This window comes from Melanerpes formicivorus, unplaced genomic scaffold, assembly GCF_026170545.1.
Source record: "Melanerpes formicivorus ecotype bairdi unplaced genomic scaffold, bMelFor1.0.p_v2 SCAF_84, whole genome shotgun sequence".
Taxonomy (NCBI): Eukaryota; Metazoa; Chordata; class Aves; order Piciformes; family Picidae; genus Melanerpes; species Melanerpes formicivorus.
The window spans coordinates 2,060,747-2,085,899 of record NW_027142436.1 but is presented as its reverse complement, the minus strand read 5'-3'; the positions used below and the strand labels follow the sequence as shown (position 1 = coordinate 2,085,899).

At 51.8% G+C, this 25,153-nt stretch overlaps 1 protein-coding gene across 1 annotated transcript in view; it reads right to left on the bottom strand.

The window, feature by feature from the left end:
• The window catches only part of UTP25 (UTP25 small subunit processome component), a 33,314-nt gene extending 23,496 nt beyond the window's left edge, over positions 1 to 9,818 (bottom strand). The window contains exons 1-3 of the mRNA XM_068165100.1: positions 9,682 to 9,818; positions 3,975 to 4,014; positions 294 to 537 (exon numbers count right to left, since the gene is read on the bottom strand). Of these exons, the coding sequence (XP_068021201.1) occupies positions 294 to 537; positions 3,975 to 4,014; positions 9,682 to 9,782 (385 nt within the window). The 5' untranslated portion in view covers positions 9,783 to 9,818. The remainder of the gene's footprint in view (positions 1 to 293; positions 538 to 3,974; positions 4,015 to 9,681) is intronic.
• Positions 9,819 to 25,153: the final 15,335 nt, after the last annotated feature.

Below are 25,153 nucleotides of genomic sequence, written 5' to 3'. Positions count from 1 at the left end.
GGTGAGAACCGCTGGTATCTGCTCCATGTGGATTTCCTCTGTGCTGCCACACAAACAACATCTGAGCCAGCAGCAGCAGCAGCTACTTGTCTGCCAGAAAATGAGCACAGCCACCCTGCCAAATCCTTCGGCAGCTGCTGCTCCCACCCACACAGAGGCAATGGGGCAACAGACTCTGAGCCAGAGAAGCACCCAGCCAGCGAGCCAGCCTACGCCAGGATTCCAGCCACAAGGTACCTTACCCCAGCCTGCTAAGGGAAGCACTGACCAAAGCAAGGGAAAGGACAAACTACCTTCTTTCTGCTCCTGTACATCATTCTCATCTGCTTCACCTCCATCTGCTTCTCCAGTCTCCTGGGACCCTTCACTGCCCACTTCTGTCTCGCTCTCCCCAGCTTCTTCTGAGTCACTTTCATCCTCTTCACTCTCAGACTCAGGAGAGGTCTTCAGGGTAGCCAGGAGCTTGTGGTACCCAGAGGTCTGCTCCACTTCAGCCTCTGAGTCGCTTTCTGCACTCGACTGATCGGAATCCTCAGACTGGAAGGGAAAACACAGTATCACAGTGTAACTTAGGTTGGAAAGGACCTCGAGGATCATTGAGTCCAACCTATCAACACAGACCCCATGACTAGACCATGGCACCAAGTGCCACATCCAATCCCCTCTTGAACACCTCCAGGGATGATGACTCCACCACCTCCCTGGGCAGCACATCCCAATGATGAATGACTCTCTCAGTGAAGAACTTCCTCCTCACCTCGAGTCTAAACCTCCCCTGGTGCAGCTTGAGACTGTGTCCTCTTGTTCTGCTGCTGGTTGCCTGGGAGAAGAGGCCAACCCCTTCCTGGCCACAACCACCTTTCAGGTAGTTGTAGAGGGCAATGAGGTCTCCCCTGAGCCTCCTCTTCTCCAGGCTAAACAACCCCAGCTCCCTCAGCCTCTCCTCACAGGGCTGTGCTCAAGGCCTCTCCCCAGCCTTGTTGCCCTTCTCTGGACACCTTCAAGTCTCTCAATGTCCTTCCTAAACTGAGGGGCCCAGAACTGGACACAGGACTCAAGGTGTGGCCTAACCAGTGCAGAGTACAGGGCACAATGACCTCCCTGCTCCTGCTGGCCACACTCTTCCTGCTGCAGGCCAGGATGCCATTGGCCCTCTTGGCCACCTGGGCACACTGCTGGCTCATGTTTAGGCAGCTGTCAATCAGCACCCCCAGGTCCCTCTCTGTTTGGCAGCTCTCAGCCACTCTGACCCCAGCCTGTAGCTCTGCATGGGGTCGGTGTGGCCAAAGTGCAGCACCTGGCACTTGGACTTGTTGAATGCCATCCTGTTGGACTCTGCCCATCTGTCCAGTCGGTTGAGGTCCCTCTGCAGAGCCTTTCTACCCTCTAACTGACCAACATCTGCTCCTAACTTGGTGTCATCTGCAAATTTGCTGATGACTGACTCAATCCCCTCATCCAGATCATCAATGAAGATGTTGAAGAGGATGGGGCCCAGCACTGATCCCTGGAGGACACCACTGGTGCCTGGCTGCCAGCTGGCTGTGGCACCATTCACCACCACTCTCTGGGCTCAGCCTCCAGCCAGTTCCTAACCCAGCACAAAGTGTATTGGTCCAAGCCACGAGCTGACAGCTTAGCCAGCAGTTTGCTGTGGGGCACAGTGTTAAAGGCCTTGCTTCAGTCCAGGCAGACCACATCCACAGGCCTCCCCACATCCACAAGACAGTCACCTGATCATAGAAGGAGATCAGGTTGGAGAGGCAGGACCTGCCCTTCCTAAATCCATGCTGGCACAACCACAACACTGACCCTGCAGGCAGAAAGCAAACATCCCCACCTGGAATTCCAACATTATGTCTTCCCTCTGCCATCCTACCTTCATGCAGATGCAATGGAATCTAAAAGAAGCATCACCATTTCATACAAACAGCTATGCTGGACACCTCCAATCAGATTGTGAAAGCACCTTGCTAGACTGAGGCTGAAGTGCTTTGCTCTACACTGATCTGCCCCAGAGCATCACAGAGTTTGGTTCTGTCTCAGCTGAGAGAAAACATTTGATCCCCACAAAGTATTTACTGAACTGGCACTGGATCTTCCTAAGCAAGCCACATGTGGAGCACAAATTGGAGGCAGGCACACAGCCAAGGGACAGAGCACACTGAAAATTCTTGTGGCTGTAAGAAGCTAAGCAAAACAGCTATCAGTTGACCATAGTTCAGTGGGGAGCTGGTCAGGTTGGCCTCAGCTGTAAAGCTCTCAGCTTCAAATAAGCCATACTTAGCAGGAGGTTTTGTCCTGGGCTCACACTAATCAATTGTGTGCCAGGTTATAACCAAGTTATCACAGCATCACTAAGGTTGGAAGAGACCTCGAGGATCATGGAGTCCAACCTGTCACCACAGACCTCATGACTAAACCATGGCACCAAGTGCCACATCCAATCCCCTCTTGAACACCTCCAGGGTTAGAGTGGAACCAGGAGTGCAAGCACAGTACCATTCATTCCTGTCAGCCCCAAAAGGAAGAAAATAATCAGCAAATAAGAATATTAATGCACAAAGCTGCTCAAGGAAAGAAGTGGACCAGAGTAACTGAATTTTCCACATTGAAACTTTGAAGCCTCTTGTTAATAAAGGAGGTTAACAAATCCTGGCTGAAAGAAACGGAAAGTCCTGGCACTCTGAAGCAGAGCAATGTCCATTAACATGCTTCCTTCAACAGGGAGCACAGCACCTCCTCATTCATGCAACACTACACTTACCAGCATGGCTTAAACAAAGCATGATTTACTTTCCACTGTGACTAAGTAATACTGACAAAAGCCAAGAGCAGCTATGCTGTTTCCTGCTGCTTCTGCCCTCTCATGGCACTAGAGTTTTGAGTTAGACACTGTAGAGAGCAATTCAGAGCCACATTTCTTTTCTTCTAAGCACAGGTTTTCTAAAGAGAACAAATTAATCACCTTGGATACATGGACAGTGGCATTGAGTGCACCCTCAGCAGGTTTGCTGATGACACCAAGCTGTGTGGTGCAGCAGACAGGCTGGAGGGAAGGGATCCATCCAGAGGGACCTGGACAGGCTGGAGAGGTGGGCACAAGCCAACCTCAGGAGGTTCAACAAGACCAAGGGCAGGGTCCTGCAGCTGGGTGGAGGCAATCCCAGGCACAAATCCAGGCTGGGCAGGGACTGGCTGGAAAGCAGCCCTGAGGAGAGAGACTTGGGGGTGCTGGGGGAGGAGAAGCTCACCAGGAGCTCTCAGTGTGCACTTGCAGCCCAGAAATCCAACCAGAGCCTGGGCTGCAGCAGGAGAAGTGTGGCCAGCAGGGCAAGGGAGGTGATTCTCCCCCTCTGCTCAGCTCTGCTGAGACCCCACCTGGAGTACTGCCTCCAGTTCTGGAGCCCCTATTCCAAGAGGGATCTGGAAGTGCTGGAAGGTGTCCAGAGAAGGGCCACGAGGATGATCAGAGGGCTGGAGCACCTCTCCTATGAGGACAGACTGAAGGAGTTGGGGCTGTTCAGTCTGCAGAAGAGAAGGCTCCCAGGTGACCTCATTGTGGCCTTCCAGTATCTGAAGGGGGCTACAGGAAGGCTGGGGAGGGACTGCTCAGGATGTCAGGTAGTGATAGGACTAGGGGGAATGGAATGAAGCTGGAGGTGGGGAGATTCAGGCTGGAGGTGAGGAGGAAGTTCTTCCCCATGAGAGTGGTGAAGCCCTGGAATGGGTTGTGCAGGGAGGTGGTTGAGGCCCTGTCCCTGGAGGTGTTTAAGCCCAGGCTGGATGAGGCTCTGGGCAGCCTGATCTAGTGTGGGGTGTCCCTGCCCATGGCAGGGGGCTTGGAACTAGATGATCCTTGTGGTCCCTTCCAACCCTGATACTATGATGCTATGATAATTTGGTAACATGAGATGCTCAATGTTTCACTTCACTGAAGAGAGATGAAAGCAAGGAAGAAATACAACCCTTACCAGCTCACAGACTGGAGTTGCTTCTGGTCTTGCAGAAACCCTGAAAGAAAACACAAAATACCTTACTCTGTCAGTTTTGTTATATATGGGATGAAAGGGAGGAGGGGGAGGAGCAACTGATGAGTTATACAAATCTTAAAGTAGTTAAAGGAAAGCTCCAAACTGAAGCATCACACAGTTCTCCCTAAGAAAACAGACTCAGGCACTTTCCCTGTCAAGCTAGCCTCTCAGGTACTACACTTTGCACATGCAGCCTAAGTGTTCAAGCACTGTAACTGACCAATGCTTTAAAGTAGAATCTGGCTCTCATCAGAAAACTTCCTCAGAAGATGAGGTGTGAGAAGGAATCTAACTAGGAGGGTAGTTGTACAGCAAAGTTAAGCAGAGCAAGAGCCTAAAGAGCCTACCTCTAGCACTGAATGCTGATCTGTGAGTTGGGTAAAAGACACACACTGTGAAAGACAATCTCAGACACAGAAGGCCACATGGGCTACTGCTGAGTCTGAAGATCAGGAAGATCCTGATCTAAAGATAAGGACTATGGGGAATTAGTACCCTGGAAAGCAATGACTGTGAAGGGACTTTTAGAAGCTCAGTGACATCAGTATCAGGCCCAGCCAGCATGGATTTAGGAAGGGCAGGTCCTGCCTGACCAACCTGATCTCCTTCTATGCCCAGGTGACTGCCTGGTGGATGTGGGGAGGCCTGTGGATGTAGTCTGCCTGGACTTCAGCAAGGCCTTTGACACCGTCCCCCACAGCAAACTGCTGGCCAAGCTGTCAGCCCATGGCTTGGATGGGAACACACTGCAATGGGTTAGGAACTGGCTGGAGGCTGAGCCCAGAGAGTGGTGGTGAATGGTGCCACAGCCAGCTGGCAGCCAGGCACCAGTGGTGTGCCCCAGGGACCAGTGCTGGGCCCTGTGCTCTTTAACATCTTCATTGATGATCTGGATGAGGGCATTGAGTCCATCATCAGTAAATTTGCTGATGACACCAAGCTGGGGGCAGGAGTTGATCTGCTGGAGGGTTGAGAGGCTCTGCAGAGTGACCTCGACAGGCTGGACAGATGGGCAGAGGCCAAGGGCAGGAGATTGAACACATCCAAGTGCCAGGTTCTGCACACTGGCCACAACAACCCCATGCAGTGCTACAGGCTGGGGTCAGAGTGGCTGGAGAGCAGCCAGGCAGAGAGGGACCTGGAGGTGCTGGTTGATGGTAGGCTGAACATGAGCCTGCAGTGTGCCCAGGCAGCCAAGAGGGCCAATGGCATCCTGGCCTGCATCAGGAACAGTGTGGCCAGCAGGAGCAGGGAGGTCATTCTGCCCCTGTACACTGCACTGGTTAGGCCACACCTCGAGTCCTGTGTCCAGTTCTGGGCCCCTCAGTTTAGGAAGGAGGTTGACTTGCTGGAAGGTGTCCAGAGAAGGGCAACAAAGTTGGTGAGGGGTTTGGAACACAGCCCTGTGAGGAGAGGCTGAGGGAGCTGGGGTTGCTTAGCCTGGAGAAGAGGAGACTCAGGGGAGACCTTCTTGCTCTCTACAACTCCCTGAAGGGAGGCTGTAGACAGGCAGAGGTTGGTCTCTTCTCCCAGGCAGCCAGCACCACAACAAGAGGACACAGTCTCAGGCTGCACCAGGGGAGGTTTAGGCTGGAGGTTAGGAAGAAGTTCTATACAGAGAGAGTGATTGCCCATTGGAATGGGCTGCCTGGGAGGTGGTGGAGTCACCATCATTGGAAGTGTTCAGGAGGAGACTTGATGGGGTGCTTGGTGCCATGGGTTAGCTGTTTGGGTGGGTTGGATTGGTTGATGGGTTGGACATGATGATCTTGAAGGTCTCTTCCAACCTGGTTTGGTTTATTCTAAATAAAGTTTATTCTAAATAAATCATGTGAGCTGTCAGTGTGAGGCTGTGACAGAAGAGGGTAAATGCAGCTGGTGGAAGCAGGAGTGCTGGAGTCAGTACAAGAAGAAGAAATCCTTTACAGTGAGGGTGGGGAGACACTGGAACAGGCTGCCAGGGAGGTCCTGGATGCCCCCTCCCTGGAAGTGTTTTTACAAATATATTAACAATAAGAAGGGCAGGAAGAACCTGCACTCCTCATTGGACCTGGAGAGGAACACTGTGACTGAAGAGGAGGAAAAGGCTGAGGTCCTGAACACCTTCTTTCCCTCAATTTTTAACAGCAAGGCAGGAGGAGTTCAGGAAGAGTGGCCTCCTGAGCTGGGTGATGAGGTCAGGGAGCAGTGTAGTGCCCCAGTAATCCATGATGAATTAGTTGGGGACCTGCTGAGTCACTTGGATCCCCACAAGTCCATGGGACCGGATGGGATCCATCCTAGGGTGCTGAGAGAGCTGGCAGATGAGCTGCCAAGCCGCTCTCCATCATTTTCCTCCAGTCCTGGCTCACTGGAGAGGTCCCAGGTGACTGAAACTGGCCAATGTGGTCCCCATCCACAAGAAGGGTCGGATGGAGGAATCTGGAAGCTCCAGGCCTGGCAGCCTGACCTCAGTGCCAGGGAAAGTGATGGAGCAGATTATCCTGGGGGCAATAACTGCACCTGAAGGATGGCCAAGGGCTCAGGCCCAGCCAGCATGGATTTAGGAAGGGCAGGTCCTGCCTGACCAACCTGATCTCCTTCTATGATCAGGTGACTGCCTGGTGGATGTGGGGCAGGCTGTGGATGTGGTCTGCCTGGACTGCAGCAAGGCCTTTGACACCGTCCCCCACAGCAAACTCCTGGCCAAGCTGTCAGCCCCTGGCTTGGACAGCAGCTCTCTGAGCTGGGTTAGGAACTGGCTGGAGGCTGAGCCCAGAGAGTGGTGGTGAATGGTGCCACAGCCAGCTGGCAGCCAGGCACCAGTGGTGTGCCCCAGGGATCAGTGCTGGGCCCTGTGCTCTTTAACATCTTCATTAATGATCTGGATGAGGGCATTGAGTCAGTCATCAGCAAATTTGCAGATGACACCAAGCTTGGAACAGATGTTGGTCAGTTAGAGGGCAGAAGGGCTCTGCAGAGGGACCCTGACTGACTGGACAGATGGGCAGAGTCCAACAGGATGGCATTCAACAAGTCCAAGTTCCAGGGGCTGCACTTTAGCCACAACAACCCCATGCAGAGCTACAGGCTGGGGTCAGAGTGGCTGAGAGCTGCCAAACAGAGAGGGACCTGGGGGTGCTGACTGACAACTGCCTAAACATGAGCCAGCAGTGTGCCCAGGTGGCCAAGAAGGCCAATGGCATCCTGGCCTGCATCAGGAAGAGTGTGGCCAGCAGGAGCAGGGAGGTCATTGTGCCCCTGTGCTCTGCACTGGTTAGGCCACACCTTGAGTACTGTGTCCAGTTCTGGGCCCCTCAGTTTAGGAAGGAGGTTGACTTGCTGGAAGGTGTCCAGAGAAGGGCAACAAAGCTGGGGAGGGGTTTGGAGCACAGACCTGTGAGGAGAGGCTGAGGGAGCTGGGGTTGTTTAGCCTGGAGAGGAGGAGGCTCAGGGGAGACCTCATTGCTCTCTGCAACTACCTGAACAGTGGTTGTAGCCAGGAAGGGGTTGGTCTCCTCTCTGAAGCAACCAGCACCAGAACAAGAGGACACAGTCTCAAGCTGTGCCAGGGGAAGTTTAGGCTGAGGTGAGGAGGAAGCTCTTCACTGAGAGAGTTGTTAGCCATTGGAATGTGCTGCCCAGGGAGGTGGTGGAGTCCCCATCCCTGGAGGTGTTCAAGAGGGGATTGGATGTGGCACTTGGTGCCATGGTCTAGTCATGGGGTCTGTGGTGACAGGTTGGACTTGATGATCCTTGAGGTCTCTTCCAACCTTGGTGATACTGTGAGACTCTGTGGATGTCCCCTCCCTGGAGGTGTTCAAGGCCCAGCTGGATGAGGCCTTGAGCAACCTGCTTTAGTGGAAGGTGTCCCTGCCCATGGCAAGCGGGTTGAAACTAGATGATCTTTAAGGTCTCTTCCAACCCAAACCATCCTATGAATTTGTGAGAAGTAGCACTAATTACCCACTGTTGAGACTCTAATTCAGCAAATAACACACTGACTGCACAAGCTGGGCTCAAACTAACCTCAGCTCTTTCAAAAAGATGCAGAGCCTTGAGTGGGACAGAGCTTCCCTGCACAGGCTGAGGCAGAGGACACTGCTCCCCTGCAGGCCAGGACTCTACCTTCTCTCTCGGGTGACACACACCAGGAGGGTCCCAGGGTACACACAGATAATAGACATAAACACTATTTGGCTGCAGCTTAAAGGCATATAATGTCAAACTGAACAGGAGACCTGCCCCTGTGTCCCTCACAGGCTTCTAAGGCCAAACCACACAGCATGTGGACTGAGCAGTTTGTTTCCCCACAAGTTAACACAGAGGTCACACACAGAGGCCCAGAAGTCCAGCACCCTTTTAAACATTTCCCTGAGGAAGCCATGGTCCTTCACAGAATCATCCAGATGGGAAAAGACCCCTGGGATCATCAAGTGCAAACATCAAGCCTGCTCTGCAAAGCTCACCCCTAAACCACACCCCCAAGCACCACATCTGGACCACCTTCAATCACACTCAGGGGTGGTGACTCCACCACCTCCCTGGGCACTCTTTCCATGAAAATATTTTCCTAGTGTCCAGCCTAAACCTACCCTGCTGCAGGCAGTTTGAGGCCATTCCCTCTTGTTCTATTGCTAATCACCACCTGCAACCTCTCCACAATGTCCTTTCAGGTAGTTACAGTATCACAGTATCCCTTAGGTTGGAAAGGACCTCGAGGATCATCGAGTCCAACCTAGTTGCAGAGAGGGATGAGGTCTTACCTTAGCCTCCTCTTCTTCCAACTAACCATCCCCAGCTCCTTCAGTCACCCTTCATAAGATTTATTCTCCAGGCCCTTCACCAGCTTTGCTGCCCTCCTCTGCACTCACTCCAGCACCTCTATATCTGTCTTATATTGACATGCCCAGAACTGAACACAATGCTCTGGCCACACCAGAGCTGAGCAGAGGGGGACAATCACCTCCCTGCTCCTGCTGGATCCAGTGTTTCTAGTACAAGCCAGGATGCCATCAGCCTTCTTGGCCACCTGGGCACACTGCTGCCTCATATTCAATTGCTTGTCCATTAGAACCCCCAGCTCCCTTTCCCCTAGACAGCTTCCCAGCCATGCTTCCCCAAGCCTGCAGTGTTGTATGGGGCAGCTGTAGCCCAACTGCAGGACCCAGCCCTGGACCTCGCTGAAGCTCATCCCTTCACTGGCCCGTGGACCCAAGTCCCTCTGCAGAGCCTCCCTACCCTAGCGCAGGTGAGCACTGCCAGACAGCTTGGAGTCATCTTGTCACACAGCGCTACGCCTTCGCAGCCTCTGGGAGCTCAGACAGGAGAGCTGAGCACCCCCCGGGGAAGCTGGAGCCCTGCCCAGCCAAGGGACTGCCCTGGGGTCGCGACAGGAGCCCAGCTCACACTCTCTTTCTCACGGCACTTTCAGGGATACACGTAACGTTTGTGGCACGACAACCTGAGCCCAGATTCTCTGCCTTTTCTTCTTCTCCCGAAGTCCCAGGCTCAGGAGCCGCAGTGCAAAACGCCGCCGTGACTGCCCTGCTTCCCTCAGAGCCCACGGACGTGCTCCGGGCAGAGCCGCAGGGCAGAGCCGCTGCCCGGGCCGGCTGTCGGGGCCGGGCGCCTCAGGGCAGTCGGTCCCGCCCGTCCCGGCACTCACTTGTCATAGAAAGGGTGCTCCTCCCCGAATTCCTTCAGGTGCTTCTTCTGCTTCTTGCTCAGGCTGCGAACCAGCTCCCGCCCGGCCCGCCGCTTCCCCATGCCGGCGCCGGCACACGCGGGGCCGCCGCGCCGCGCTTTACGGCACCCCCGCGGCGCGCCGCTGTCGCGCTGCCGTAGGGCGGGGCCGCCGCGCCGCGCTTTACGGCACCCCCGCGGCGCGCTGCTGTCGCGCTGCCGCAGGGCGGGGTCGGGCGCGCCGTGCCGTGCGCTGCTGCCCCAGCGCCTGCTGGGAGGTGTCAGGGGCAGAGCCGCCCCTTGGGCAGCTGGTTTGAGCCTGGCGTGGGGCGGGCGCAAGGAGAGGCGAGCTGCCCGGGCAGCGCCGCGGCGTGGCAGAGGAGGCGGGAGCGTGCCGTGAGGGGCGCGGGTGGTGGCGCCTGCGAGCCCTGCTGCGGCACGGTGAAATAGCGGCCGGGGCTATCTGTGCCGAGCGGTTCTCAGAATCGACGCCGTGCCGAAAGCGCGCTCCGGAGCTTAGAGCGCTGCCGGGACGCGGGTCCGCGCAGCGCCCCGCCGGCCTTGCCACGGCTCGTGGCTCCACGTGGCGCCAGCAGCCCAGGCACAAGCGCAACTCTGCCACCCTCCCTCCGCAGGGCCCCGGCTCGGCTCGCCATGCCGGGCCTCCGCGCAGCCGCGGCTCAGAGGTCCTTGGTGTGAGGTCCGCAAGGGCAGAGGTGATCACAGCCCCGCACCAGCTGCCAGGCTTTAATTACGTCAGGCTCTCCAATTACAGCTACCTGAAGGGAGGTTGTGGCCAGGAGGGGGTTGGGCTCTTCTCCCAGGCAACCAGCACCAGAACAAGAGGACACAGTCTCAAGCTGTGCCAGGGGAGGTTTAGGCTGGAGGGGAGGAGAAAGTTCTTCCCAGGGAGAGTCATTCGTCATTGGAATGTGCTGCCCAGGGAGGTGGTGGAGTCCCCATCCCTGGAGGTGTTCAAGAGGGGATTGGATGTGGCACTTGGTGCCATTGTCTGGTCAGGAGGTGTTGGGTGCCAGGTTGGACTTGATGATCTCTGAGGTGTTTTCCAACCTTACTGATGCTGTGACTCTATGATTCCTCTTAGCACTGCAGCTTGGTGCTGTGGTATATCACCAGAATAATGCTTCTGTAAACATTTGGGATGCAATCAGGTAAGCACAGAGCATTTGCTCTGGGAACAGTCACTGAGAGGAAGGTCTGAGCTTTACTCATATGAATAAAATGTTTCCAGTTCCCACAGCATTATAGATCAACATTACTTCTGATCTCCATTCAGACAGGGAAGCAGTAATAGCCTCAAGGCAATAGAGCTTACCTAAGAGCCACCCTCGGTGTAGAAAGGGGAGCACTGCAGATGGTGTGTGTGTGTGTGTGTAGCTGCTGCACAAGCTACAGCAGCTTCCCAAAGCTCTACAGTAAGGTTAGAGGAGGAGGAGGCCTGAAATTGTCATAGTATCATTCAGGGTTGAAAGGGACCACAAGGATCATCTAGTTCCAGCCCCCCTGCCATGGGCAGGGACACCCCACACTACATCAGCCTGGCCACAGCCTCATCCAGCCTGGCCTTAAACACCTCCAGGGACGGGGCCCCGACCACCTGATTTCAGACTGTCTGAACTTTCAGACTTCATGTTCAGACAGCAGTAAAGGTAAAATCAAAAGCTCCAAATGAAATCACACTGAATTCTGAACTTCCAAAATTCTTACTGAACACTGGATAAAGGCTGAAGCTTAATGTTTTAGCAAGTACAAAGATTCACAATTCCCCCAAAACCCCTTGCATCAAATAAGAAACTACATTCCAACTCGATTCTTTGCTTTCAAGTTCTCTGTATTCCTTATATATCTGTGTTTATGGCCTAGCAACTCCTCATCTTACTTCAAATAGGGTTGTAACATGGGACTGCATGCCACTGATGCTTTCTGTAAAATATGCACAATATATTTCAGTTTGTCTCTCAGAGAAGATTAAGTGGAAGCAAGAAAATAGGGTGGAGGCATGGAATATTTTGAGGTGAAAATCACAGTGTCACAGTGTCACCAAGGTTGGAAGAGACCTCGAGGATCATCGAGTCCAACCTGGCACCCAACACCAAGTGCCACATCCAATCCCCTCTTGAACACCTCCAGGGATGGGGACTCCACCACCTCCCTGGGCAGCCCAAAACAGCCTAGCATCTGGGGATTGTAGCTTCTAAGGAGTCTCTCTTGACATGGATTTGACTGAAGCAAGTGGGAATGTTAACTGCACTTCAGGTACACAGAAGCCTCCAGGACTTGCTCCTGTGTGTTGTTAGTGCCCCCAGTTGCCTGTTCAGTCAAACCAGTATAGCTGACCAGCTTCACAGATAAAGCCTTCTGGCGTGGAGGAAGTTGTCCTAATCCAACTCATTCTACTGACCTGTTTCACTTAGCAGACCCCAGCCAATACAAGCGAGTGTGGCAGTCAGCTGTAGGCACAGCAGCAGCAATTTCCTTGGCAGGTGCTGTCAAAGCCAACCCATTGTGCAGCGACACTGACCACAGTAAACTGTTTCCAGCTATCAGGGTTTTGGGGTTTTCTTTATGGAGCTGGCAGCCATGCTCTGCAATTAGAATAATATTGCCAGTCAGTCTCACCTCTGTCAGGAATGTGAGAAAGGAGGTGTATTTGTATGCTGCAATAACTCTTTCTTGCTGACTTCAGCAGTTTGGCATTGGGAGGCAGCAGGAGTCTGTACAGAGCTGAGCTATGGGGGCTCAAGAGTTTTTTGGGGATTGAACTCAAGCACAAGTGGTAAGGTATAGAAATCACAGAATCAACAATGTTAGAAGAGACCTCGAGGATCATCGAGTCCAACCTGTCACCACAGACCTCATGACTAGACCATGGCACCAAGTGCCACATCCAATCCCCTCTTGAACACCTCCAGGGATGGGGACTCCACCACCTCCCCAGGCAGCACATTCCAATGGCAAATGACTCTCTCAGTGAAGAACTTTCTCCTCACCTCCAGCCTAAACTTCCCCTGGCACAGCTTGAGACTGTGTCCTCTTGTTCTGGTGCTGGTTGCCTGGGAGAGGAGTCCAACCCCTTCCTGGATACAACCACCCTTCAGGTAGTTGTAGAGAGTAATAAGGTCTCCCCTGAGCCTCCTCTTCTCCAGGCTAAACAACCCCAGCTCCCTCAGCCTCTCCTCACAGGGCTGTGCTCAAGGCCTCTCCCCAGCCTTGTTGCCCTTCTCTGGACGCGTTCAGGAGTCTCAATGTCCTTCTTAAATTGGGTGGCCCAGAACTGGACACAGGACTCAAGGTGTGGCCTAACCAGTGCTGAGTTCAGGGGCACAATGACCTCCCTGCTCCTGCTGTCCACACCGCTTCCGATGCAGGGTAGGGAACAGCTGGGTAGGGAGCAGCCAGAAGGTTGCACATTCAAATGCATGTTAAACAGTGGAACTTACAGGAAGTTGGTGAGAGCAGTAGTAAGGATGTAGCTGAGATTTAAGTGGGGTTTTTTGTATACCCTTCTAAAAAATCTGGCTGTGGTAACAGTTCACACTACTTGTTTGAGTTTCATTCTGCTTTTTAATGTTGCCTTATGAATTAAAAATGCACTGATCTTGTTCTGCTGTGACAATCTGAATGCCAGCACTCGAGTCTGTGATAATTTAGGAAGTTTAGGAAGGAGGTTGACTTGCTGGAAGGTGTCCAGAGAAGGGCAACGAAGTTGGTGAAGGGTTTGGAACACAGCCCTGTGAGGAGAGGCTGAGAGAGCTGGGGTTGCTTAGCCTGGAGAAGAGGAGACTCAGGGGTGACCTTATTGCTCTCTACAACTACCTGAAGGGAGGTTGTAGCCAGGCAGAGGTTGGTCTCTTCTCCCAGGCAGCCAGCACCAGAACAAGAGGACACAGTCTCAGGCTGCACCAGGGGAGGTTTAGGCTGGAGGTTAGGAAGAAGTTTTACACAGAGAGAGTGATTGCCCATTGGAATGGGCTGCCCGGGGAGGTGGTGGAGTCACCATCCCTGGAGGTGTTCAGGAGGAGACTTGATGGGGTGCTTGGTGCCATGGGTTAGTTGTTTAAGTGGTGTTGGATGGGTTGATAGGTTGGACATGATGATCTTGAAGGTCTCTTCCAATCTGGTCTATTCTATTCTATTCTATTCTATTCTATTCTATTCTATTCTATTCTATTCTATTCTATTCTATTCTATTCTACTCTATTTACCCTTCCTTTGACAACAATGGGGATGGTTTTTTACCTGCCTGCAAGATTTGGGCCTGTAGCTTAATGTGTACCATGTTCCTTCACCTCGACTGCAGCTTAACCCTTGAAAACTATTATAGTCCCAGGGCTGCTGCCCCCTTTCTGCTTGATACCTTCCTCCCCGCACCCTGTGTGAGAGAGATCCTGCTTGGGTACCATATGGTGTTTAGGATTGAAATGTTTGTGAGCTACTTAAAACATTGTGGTGTCATTCACAAACGTGCCACCGCAGACCTGCTCCTGGGGAGCCCCCTGTGGTGACGTGCACCTCAGCTCCTCCGTGGCGAGGCACAGGCAGCAAAGCAGCACACTGACCCTGATACCCCACAGGACCAGCCAGCACCTAACCACCTGTGTGGTGTGATGATCCTTTTCTTCAATGAGATCTCACTACAACAATGTTTTCACAATAAACCCCAACTTACAAGCCACTTGCAACACATTTTCCCCGAGGCAGTCGAGAAGTGATGCAATGGAGGCCTTTTTTTAGCATCAGAGGCCAACACAAGTAATAGCTGCAGGTCAAACTCTGCAACCTGTTCAAGTGTTTCTTCCCTGTTAAACAACTGAACAGGAAGAACTCCCTTCTGGGGGGCACCAGCAAACCTGCCTTAGGTCAGCAGGCCCAAGCTTGTAGCCATGACCCAGGTGCCTTATTGCCAGCAGGGAGAGCTCCAACCCAGGCGGTGAGGGCTGGTGGGTGGATGGAGCGGAGCCTGCCTGGCGCTGCTGAAGTCACCCCCGAAGGCAGGAGCAGTGGCTCAGCTGGCAGGGGGTCCCTTGGCTCTCCTACTGATGGTGAGGGGGAGCACCCATTACTCTGCTGGGCCAGCCCTGGACTTTGCACCCTGAACAAGAAGTGGGGACGGGGAAACACAACGAGGAGCACTGAGCCTGGTTCCTCTGAGGCTTTCTCCACAGCTTTTCACAGTATCACAGTCTCACAGTATCACCAAGGTTGGAAGAGACCTTGAGGATCATCGAGTCCAACCTATCAACACAGACCTCATGACTAGACCATGGCACCAAGTGCCACATCCAATCCCCTCTTGAACACCTCCAGGGATGGTGACTCCACCACCTCCCTGGGCAGCACATTCCAATGACAAATGACTCTCTCAGTGAAGAACTTTCTCCTCACCTCCAGCCTAAACTTCCCCTGGCACAGCTTGAGACTGTGTCCTCTTGTTCTGGTGCTGGTAGCCTGGGAGAAGAGACCAACCCCTTCCTGGCTACAACCACCCTTCAGGTAGTTGTAGAGGGCAATGAGGTCACCCCTGAGCCTCCACAGCTTGGTGCTAAATGACATGCATTATCCAGTCACTCCTGTGACTTAAACATCCTAAACCAAGCTACTAGGCTGGCCTTGCATTGCTGAAGAAGTGCCTCACATCACTTCTCACTGAAACTTCTGCTTGGTCGCACAGTAACACCTCACCAGCAGTGTTCTTTTTGTACATTTCCTATGCACCAGTCTCTTTGATTCCAGCAATAATGCTGCAAAGCAAACCAAGGCAAGAAGCTTGAATTGTTTGTGATCTGTTCAGCTGACCTCATTCTGTCAGCAGCCAGGATTAAACCCCTGCAGCAGGAGGCTGGGGCTGCTACCTGTGTATCTCCAGCGCCTTCATCTGTGTGACATGTTCCAGAGACACCTGCCTTATAAAAGCTGCTTCCTTCATTCCAGGGAACTCTGCAAATCTCAACACACCAGAACTCTCATTGCTGGCTCACTGCCTTTCCCCCGTTAATCTCACTTAGCAGTGCAGCCACTCACTCTTCTCCTTGTCATAGTATCATAGTATCAATCAGGGTTGGAAGGGACCACAAGGATCATCTAGTTCCAACCCCCCTGCCATGGGCAGGGACACCCCACACTACATCAGCCTGGCCACAGCCTCATCCAACCTGGGCTTAAACACCTCCAGGGACAGGGCCTCGACCACCTCCCTGGGCAACCCATTCCAGGGCTTCACCACTCTCATGGGGAAGAACTTCCTCCTCACATCTAGCCCGAACCTCCTCACATCTAGCCTGAATCTCCCCACCTCCAGCTTCATTCCATTCCCCCTAGTCCTATCACTACCTGAGATCCTGAGCAGTCCCTCCCCAGCCTTCCTGTAGCCCCCTTCAGATACTGGAAGGCCACAAATAGGTCACCTCTGCTCATCCCTACTCTTCTGCTTCTGCTTTTGCCTTTGCACTTGTGAGAAGCCATTTTTACACTTCATTGTGTGTTTTTAATTGGAATGAATGTACTGATCACACTCTTCTCCTATCCAAATGCACCAATGGGAGAGCTAAACTTTAAATCATTTTGACAGAAGTTACTTAGGCACTGCAAGTTACACCAGGGACTGTAGCACATAAGATTGACTGCTGATTTATTTACTTTATCACACTATAACTACGGTTGGAAGAGACCTCGAGGATCATAGAGTCCAACCTGTCACCACAGACCCCATGACTAGACCATGGCACCAAGTGCCACGTCCAATCCCTTCTTGAACACCTCCAGGGATGGGGACTCCACCACCTCCCTGGGCAACCTGATAAAACATGCTGTTTCGTGACATATAATAAAAAGAAAGATGCATAACTCAGGACAGTGGCTTGAAGCAATGTGTGGGGAAAAAGAGAAGTTCCTCCTTCATCTCAGTCTAACCTTGCTTAATCTTCACTGTTGTCTCTTTCTGCACAAGCCAGAAACAGTGTGGCCAGCAGGAGCAGGGAAATGATTCTGCCCCTGTACTCAGCACTGGTTAGGCCACACCTTGAGTCCTGTGTCCAGTTCTGGGCCACTCAATTTAAGAAGGACATTGAGAGACTTGAAGGTGTCCAGAGAAGGGCAACAAGGCTGGGGAGGGGTCTGGAGCACAGCCCTGTGAGGAGAGGCTGAGGGAGCTGGGGTTGCTTAGCCTGGAGAAGAGGAGGCTCAGGGGAGACCTGAGCCCTGTACAGCTACCTGAAGGGAGGTTGTAGCCAGGAGGGGGTTGGTCTCTTCTCTCTAGCAACCAGCACCAGAACAAGAGGACACAGTCTCAAGCTGCACCAGGGGAAGTTTAGGCTGGAGAAAGTTCTTCACTGAGAGAGTCATTCAACATTGGGATGTACTGCCCAGGGAGGTGGTGGAGTCCCCATCCCTGGAGGTGTTCAAGAGGGGATTGGATGTGGCACTTGGTGCCATGGTCTAGTCATGAGGTCTGTGGTGACAGGTTGGACTCGATGATCCTTGAGGTCTCTTTCCAACCTTAATGATACTGTGAGACTGTGATACTTGAAGCCATAGTTTAGTTAGTCATGAGGTGTTGGGTGACAGGTTGGACTTGATGATCTCTGAGGTCTGTTCCAACCTTATTGATTCTATGATCACTCCTTTCCCACTACCAGCTGGCACCCACACAACAGCAAGTACCTTGGTGTTGCTTCGATGTGCTATGGACAGAATAACATCAACATAACAGCAATGAAAATTAGAACAGCAGAGCCATGACCAAACAGTGCTTGGTGGCTGCTGACTTAAAGTACAAATTGGATTTGTTATCACAAAACCCCAAACTTTACACTTACAGGCTGCTTAACAAAACTGAAGTTTCTCTACACAAGAACATGACTACCTCTGGAGCAGCCTATTTCAGCAGACCAATTCCTCTGCAGGACTTTCAGGATGTGGCATGACTACTTCTGGTGGAAGAATGATGCCATTGTCTTTTGAAAGGTAACACAATCACCCCCAGAAGCTAACTGGAGGTGGTGGTATGCTGACCTATTACCTGTTAAAAGCAGACCCATGGCTATACTTAAGGCAAAAGATTTTGGGAACTTCTTTACTTTTCTTTAGCATTAGAGTATCACAGTATCAGCAAGGTTGGAAGAGATCTCAAAGATCATCGAGTGCAACCTGTCACCACAGACCTCATGACTAAACCATGGCACCAAGTGCCACATCCAATCCCCTCTTGAACACCTCCAGGGATGGGGACTCCACCACCTCCCTGGGCAGCACATTCCAATGAGGAATGACTCGCTCGGTGAAGAACTTTCTCCTCACCTCCAGCCTAAACCTCCCCTGGCACAGCTTGAGACTGTGTCCTCTTGTTCTGGTGCTGGTTGCCTGGGAGAAGAGAATAACCCCCACCTGGCTACAACCTCCCTTCAGGTAGTTGTAGAGGGCAATGAGGTCTCCCCTGAGCCTCCTCTTCTCCAGGCTAAACAACCCCAGCTCCCTCAGCCTCTCCTCACAGGGCTGTGCTCAAGGCCTCTCCCCAGCCTTGTTGCCCTTCTCTGGACACCTTCAAGTCTCTCAATGTCCTTCTTAAACTGAGGGGCCCAGAACTGGACACAGGACTCAAGGTGTGGCCTAACCAATGCAGAGTACAGGGCACAATGACTTCCCTGCTCCTGCTGGCCATGCTATTCTTGATGCAGGCCAGGATGCCATTGGCCTTCTTGGCCACCTGGGCACACTGCTGGCTCATATTCAGGCAGCTGTCAATCAGCACCCCCAGGTCCCTCTCTGTTTGGCAGCTCTCAGCCACTCTGACCCCAGCCTGTAGCTCTGCATGGGGTTGCTGTGGCCAAAGTGCAGCACCCAGCACATGGACTTGTTGAATGCCATCCTGTTGGACTCTGCCCATCTGTCCAGTCGGTCGAGGTCCCTCTGCAGAGCCCTTCTGTCCTCTAACTGACCAAGATCTGCCCCCAGCTTGGTATCATCTGCACATTTGCTGATGACTGACTCAATCCCCTCATCCAGATCATCAATAAAGATGTTAAAGAGGATGGGGCCCAGCACTGATCCCTGGGGCACACACTAGTGCCTGGCTGCCAGCTGGCTGTGGCACCATTCACCACCACTCTCTGGGCTCAGCCTCCAGCCAGTTCCTAACCCAGCTCAGAGAGCTGCTGTCCAAGCCAGGGGCTGACAGCTTGGCCAGCAGTTTGCTGTGGGGGATGGTGTCAAAGGCCTTGCTGAAGTCCAGGTAGACCACATCCACAGCCTCTCCACATCCATTGATGATACCTGACCAAATGAATTGCTTGTGTTAAAAGTATTTTTACATAGTTACTGTAATTGAAACACCTCTCTCATTCCTCTGTCTTGAAGAAGCCAGGCCAGTATTTCTGTGCATAGTCTGGTACACCCATTCCCTAGTGCACTGATGTGCTGGCAGACACTCAGAGCCTCTGAGGGCCTTACTGATTTATCATGGTTGGCTTATGAATGTCAGCAATGTTAACTTCCACTTTTTAGCACACAAATGGAGATGGGTGAATACTTCTTCCTTTTGAGGGGGGAAAAAAAAGTCCTGAACTTGAGAAGACAGAGCAAACTAGTCTGAGGGAAATGTGAGGATGAAATGTTTAAATAGGAGTGTGAAATCTCCCTAATTTATATGAAAGATACTTAAAAAAACCCCACAGTTGTATCACAGTATCTCAGTATCACCAAGGTTGGAAGAGACCTCTAAGCTCATGCTGCTTCTGTGGCTGCAAGAGCATGGAAATTAGGAGAGGGGTGACACTTGCTAATGGTGCTTGCTTGGAAAAGCCATGTGAGGCTCTAATCCACTCTCTGATTTGAAGGGACAAATACTTTAATGCAGTTTGATCTAAGACCAGAGCAGACCTGGAGAAGGGTTAACCACAGCCTAATGTTACACAAAGAGCAAAGCCCTTATGTCACAGCTTGCTGGGGAAATGCTCTCTCTTGGGCTCGTGGTATTTCCAGTGCTCCCTGGAATAACAGATGGATAGTAATTGATTTCCTGGCACATGCAATGCAGACACTGGCAGGAAGGGCTTCTGAAGCAAGAAGCTTGCTGTGCAGTAACATCAAAGCTAACAATTGACTTCTGGTAGTGGCAGGATTAAGACAAATGGTAGAAATCACAATTGAAGTGCCATCCCAGGTATTGCTGATGGGTTGTCTGCCTTATCCTTTGAATAGGGGAAATCTTTATTGGGCTGCCTGCATTTTGGAGTATTTTCAGTTATTTTCTATTAAAGATGTTCTAAAGTGCTGAGGGAGAGTAAGCCAGCAGGCTAGAACTGAACACAGCTATGGGCAAAGGGGTAGAAGGAACTTGGATTTCAGACTGGAGGTTTCTATCCTTGAATGCCACACACAGATCACAGGGAAACCTGAACTGGGGGGAGGGAAAGAAAGGTAATTAGCTTGAAGGTTTAGTGTTGCCTACGTTCATATATAGTAAAACTCCATCAAGAAAGACAGAGCATTAGCTTAACCAAACATCTTAACATCTCCTCTGAATGAGTGACTTGGGTTGAACTTGTTTACTAGATGGGACTAATGAAGTATCAGCCAGGATTGAGAGCAGCAGCAATTGTGTGTCCTGATTGCAGGGTGGGATAGCAGGCTATTGGATGTTGCAAGTCAAGCTTTGCTACTGGATGCTGTCAAAATGTTTAGGCTGGAGGTTAGGAGGAAGTTTTACATAGACAGAGTGATTGCCCATTGGAATGGGCTGCCCAGGGAGGTGGTGGAGTCACCATCACTGGAGGTGTTCAGGAGGAGACTTGATGGGATTCTTGGTGCCGTGGTTAATTGATTAGATGGTGCTGGATGATGGGTTGGAGGCGATGATCTTGAAGGTCTCTTCCAACCTGGTCTGGTCCATTCCATTCCATTCCATTCCATTCCATTCCATTCCATTCCATTCCATTCCATTCCATTCCATTCCTACTCTATTCTATTCTATTCTATTCTATTCTATTCTATTCTATTCTATTCTATTCTATTCTATTCTATTCTATTCTATTCTATTCTATTCTATTCTATTCTATTCTATCTTTCCTTTATAAAAAATCCTAAGGATTTAGCTCAGTTTTATGTCTGAAAACTTCACCCTCTCTGCTTAACTGGGAAGTGCAACTCTACACATACAGTGATACTGACAGTGGAGCCTGACTCCAGTTCAAAGCAGAGTTCCAGGAAGGTAGGAATGCTTTGCTGTGATGCACAGAACATCCTATGTGGCATGTGTTGCCTTTAGTTCAGGGCATGAAGTTGGCAGTTCTGGTGATTCTTCTAATATGACTGCAAAGGTGGGCATTGAGAGAGGTATCATTTAAGTTTTGGATGATTTACTCACATAGAATAAAGGATGCTAAAATACTAGTATTTATAAATGGTATGAAGCAGGGCATTTTGATTAACTGCTCTGCATTCCCACTAAAAACGTCCTGATTGAACATGAGGTGAGCTGATCAGTAAGTAGAAAGATGACTTTTGAGGAGACCTAAAGCAATGATTGTGGTATTGCTGTCAGCACTTGCTAAGGAAGGCATTAAAAAGGAAAACTTGGAAAAGAAGTGAAGAATCAAAACAGTTTACCCAAGAAAAGAGTTCACCTGAAGTTTGACAAGTGGGCATCAGGAGCATGCAGCAGCAGTCAGAAGCCACATTACTCCATGGCAAGAGATCATAGTATCATAGTATCACAGTATCAGTCAGGGTTGGAAGGGACCACAAGGATCATCTAGTTCCAACCCCCCTGCCATGGGCAGGGACACCCCACACTACATCAGCCTGGCCACAGCCTCAGCCAGCCTGGGCTTAAACACCTCCAGGGACGGCGCCCCAACCACCTCCCTGGACAACCCATTCCAGGGCTTCACCACTCTCACGGGGAAGAACTTCCTCCTCACCTCCAGCCTCAATCTCCCCACCTCCAGCTTCATTCCATTCCTCCTAGTCCTATCACTCCCTGAGATCCTGAGAAGTCCTTCCCCAGCCTTCCTGTAGCCCCCTTCAGATACTGGATCAGAGCATGCTGCACAGTTACAGTGTTAGGCAGATGCATAATTAAAGCCAAAGTTGGTGTTATGCCTTAGGGAACCCCTAAATGTGAAGGGGAGGATAGAGGAAGCAAGGACCATGATCTTAAAAGGGAGGAAGTTTCACACAAGGAAAACTATCCATGAGAAGTGTAGCCTAGTGAGGTTATAGACAGCAGTGTCAGTAAATACTGGCCTGTAACAGTGTGACTCTGCATAGGTTGTCCTGCTTTTTTGGGGTGCAGATGGTCTGTGATGACTCTCTCAACACAGTTAAGGTGCAGAGACCACTGTACATGTACACTGGCTTTCCCCAACATACAAGGAGGCTGGAAGCAAGAAATTCTCTGATAATTTACCTTGCACAAGATCAAGCATCCCTTCTGCCAGGACATTGCTTACGTGGGTTAGGTCCTTCTGCAGCTGCCTCCAAGTCTGTTCCTGTTTAGGTCTGGTAACTAAAACTCTGAGCCGACTGAAAGGCCATCCTGAGTAGCCCTTTAGCCAAAAACTGTGGGCTGAGAGTAGAACACCAGAGACAATAAAAGGAAACTCCATAAGCACAGTATCACAGTATCACAGTATCACTAAGGTTAGAAGAGACCTCAAAGATCACCAAGTCCAACCTGTCACCACAGACCCCATGACTAGACCATGGCACCAAGTGCCACATCCAATCCCCTCTTGAACACCTCCAGGGATGGGGACTCCACCACCTCCCTGGGCAGCACATTCCAATGGCTAACAACTCTCTCTGGGAAGAACTTTCTCCTCACCTCCAGCCTAAACTTCCCCTGGCACAGCTTGAGACTGTGTCCTCTTGTTCTGGTGCTGGTTACTTGAGAGAAGAGACCAACCCCCACCTGGCTACAACCTCCCTTCAGGTAGTTGTAGAGGGCAATGAGGTCTCCACTGAGCCTCCTCTTCTCCAGGCTAAACAACCCCAGCTCCCTCAGCCTCTCCTCACAGGGCTGTGCTCAAGGCCTCTCCCCAGCCTTCTTGCCCTTCTCTGGACACCTTCAAGTGTCTCAATGTCCTTCTTAAACTGAGGGGCCCAGAACTGGACACAGGACTCAAGGTGTGGCCTAACCAGTGCTGAGCACAGGACAGAACAACTTCCCTGCTCCTGCTGGCCACACTACTCCTAATGCAGGCCAGGATGCCATTGGCCTTCTTGGCCACCTGGGCACACTGCTGGCTCATGTTTAGGCAGCTGTCAATCAGCACCCCCAGGTCCCTATCTGTTTTTCAGCTCTCAGCCACTCTGACCCCAGCCTGTAGCACTGCATGGGGTTGCTGTGGCCGAACTGCAGCACCTGACACTTGGACTTGTTGAATGCCATCTTGTTGGACTCTGCCCATCTGTCCAGTCAGTCGAGGTCCCTCTGCAGAGCCCTTCTGCCCTCTAACTGACTAACATCTGCTCCCAGCTTGCTGTCATCTGCAAATTTACTGATGATGGACTCAATGCCCTCCTCCAGATCATCAATGAAGATGTTAAAGAGCACAGGGCCCAGCACTGATCCCTGGGGGACACCACTGGTGCCTGGCTGCCAGCTGGCTGTGGCACCATTCACCACCACTCTCTGGGCTCAGCCTCCAGCCAGTTCCTAACCCAGCTCAGAGTGTAGGGGTCCAAGCCACAAACTGACAGCTTAGCCAGTAAAGGCAGAGGTGCTTAATGCAATCTGAAGCTGAAGTTGATGATGGCTTTGCACCTAGCATTATCTCCTTTGACTCCCAGTCACCTAACAGTGAGTCAAAGGAGACACTACTAGGTGTAAAAAGCACTCTTTTGCTACCTGTACTGTTGTTCCCTTTTAAGCTTAAGCAGAGTCTAGCTAGACTGAGTTTATACAGTAAGTAACCCAGTCAATTCAGAACAAGGCCATGCTTTTCCCTGTAGTGAAATAGCCACAGTAACACTTTCTACTATCAAAGCAAATGGTTCTACAAACATTTCATCACAGATGAAAGCCTGTGCAAGTCTCAGACTTGTACTGTGATCCTGCTGTTCTGATAGCAAGCGGTTACTCTGAGTGGCAAAGAGGCCATTTGGACTAGAGGAGCCTAGAAAGGTCTCAGCACGCCTCAGTGTCTGCTAAGACTGTGAGTTTTGACTTAACACAGGTTACTATGCAAGCTGCATGCACACCTGGGATTCAGTTACTGCCAAGGAGCTCTATCAGAAACTGTGGAACCATCTGGCATCTGTAGCATCAAACATTGCAGGAATGTGGATTTTGTACAAATGTTTCAGAATTCAGAGGCCATGTAGCATCAAAAGACTGAGAATGTGTGTTTGTGTGTGTGTCTATATCCGTGCCCAGAAAGGTCATGGAGCAGATCCTCCTGGAGGCACTGCTGACTCAGAAGAATAGTGAAGAGGTGATTGGGAACAGTCAGCAGGGCTTCACCAAGGGCAAATCCTGCCTGACCAACCTGGGGGCCTTCTATGAGCAGGTGACAACATCAATAGCTGAGGGGAGAGCAACTGATGTCGTTTGCCTGGAGCTGAGCAAAGCCTTCAACACTGTCCCGCACCACATCCTGGTCTCCAGGCTGGTGACACATGGGTTGGATGGGTGACCACTAGATGGATAAGGAACTGGCTTGATGGCTGCACCCAAAGAGTGGCTGTCAATGGCTCCATGTCCCAGTGGAGGCCAGGGACAAGCAGAGTCCCTCAGGGATCAGTCCTGGGACCAGGCTTGTTCAACATCTTTGTGGGTGCCATGGACAGTGGCATTGAGTGCACCCTCAGCAGATTTGCTGATGACACCAAGCTGTGTGGTGCAGCAGACAGCTGGAGGGAAGGGATCCATCCAGAGGGACCTGGACAGGCTGGAGAGGTGGGCACAAGCCAACCTCATGAGGTTCAACAAGAGCAAGGGCAGGGTCCTGCAGCTGGGTGGAGGCAATCCCAGGCACAAATCCAGGCTGGGCAGGGACTGGCTGGAAAGCAGCCCTGAGGAGAGAGACTTGGGGGTGCTGGGGGAGGAGAAGCTCAACAGGAGCTCTCAGTGTGCACTTGCAGCCCAGAAAGCCAATCAGACCCTGGGCTGCATCAGGAGAAGTGTGGCCAGCAGGGCAAGGGAGGTGATTCTCCCCCTCTGCTCAGCTCTGGGGAGACCCCACCTGGAGTACTGCCTCCAGTTCTGGAGCCCCTATTACAAGAGGGATCTGAAGGTGCTGGAAGGTGTCCAGAGAAGGGCCAGGAGGATGAGCAGAGGGCTGGAGCACCTCTCCTGAAGGAGTTGGGGCTGTTCAGTCTGGAGAAGAGTAGGCTCCGAGGTGACCTAATTGTGGCCTTCCAGGATCTGAAGGGGGCTACAGGAAGACTGGGGAGGGACTGCTCAGGATCTCAGGGAGTGATAGGACTAGGGGGAA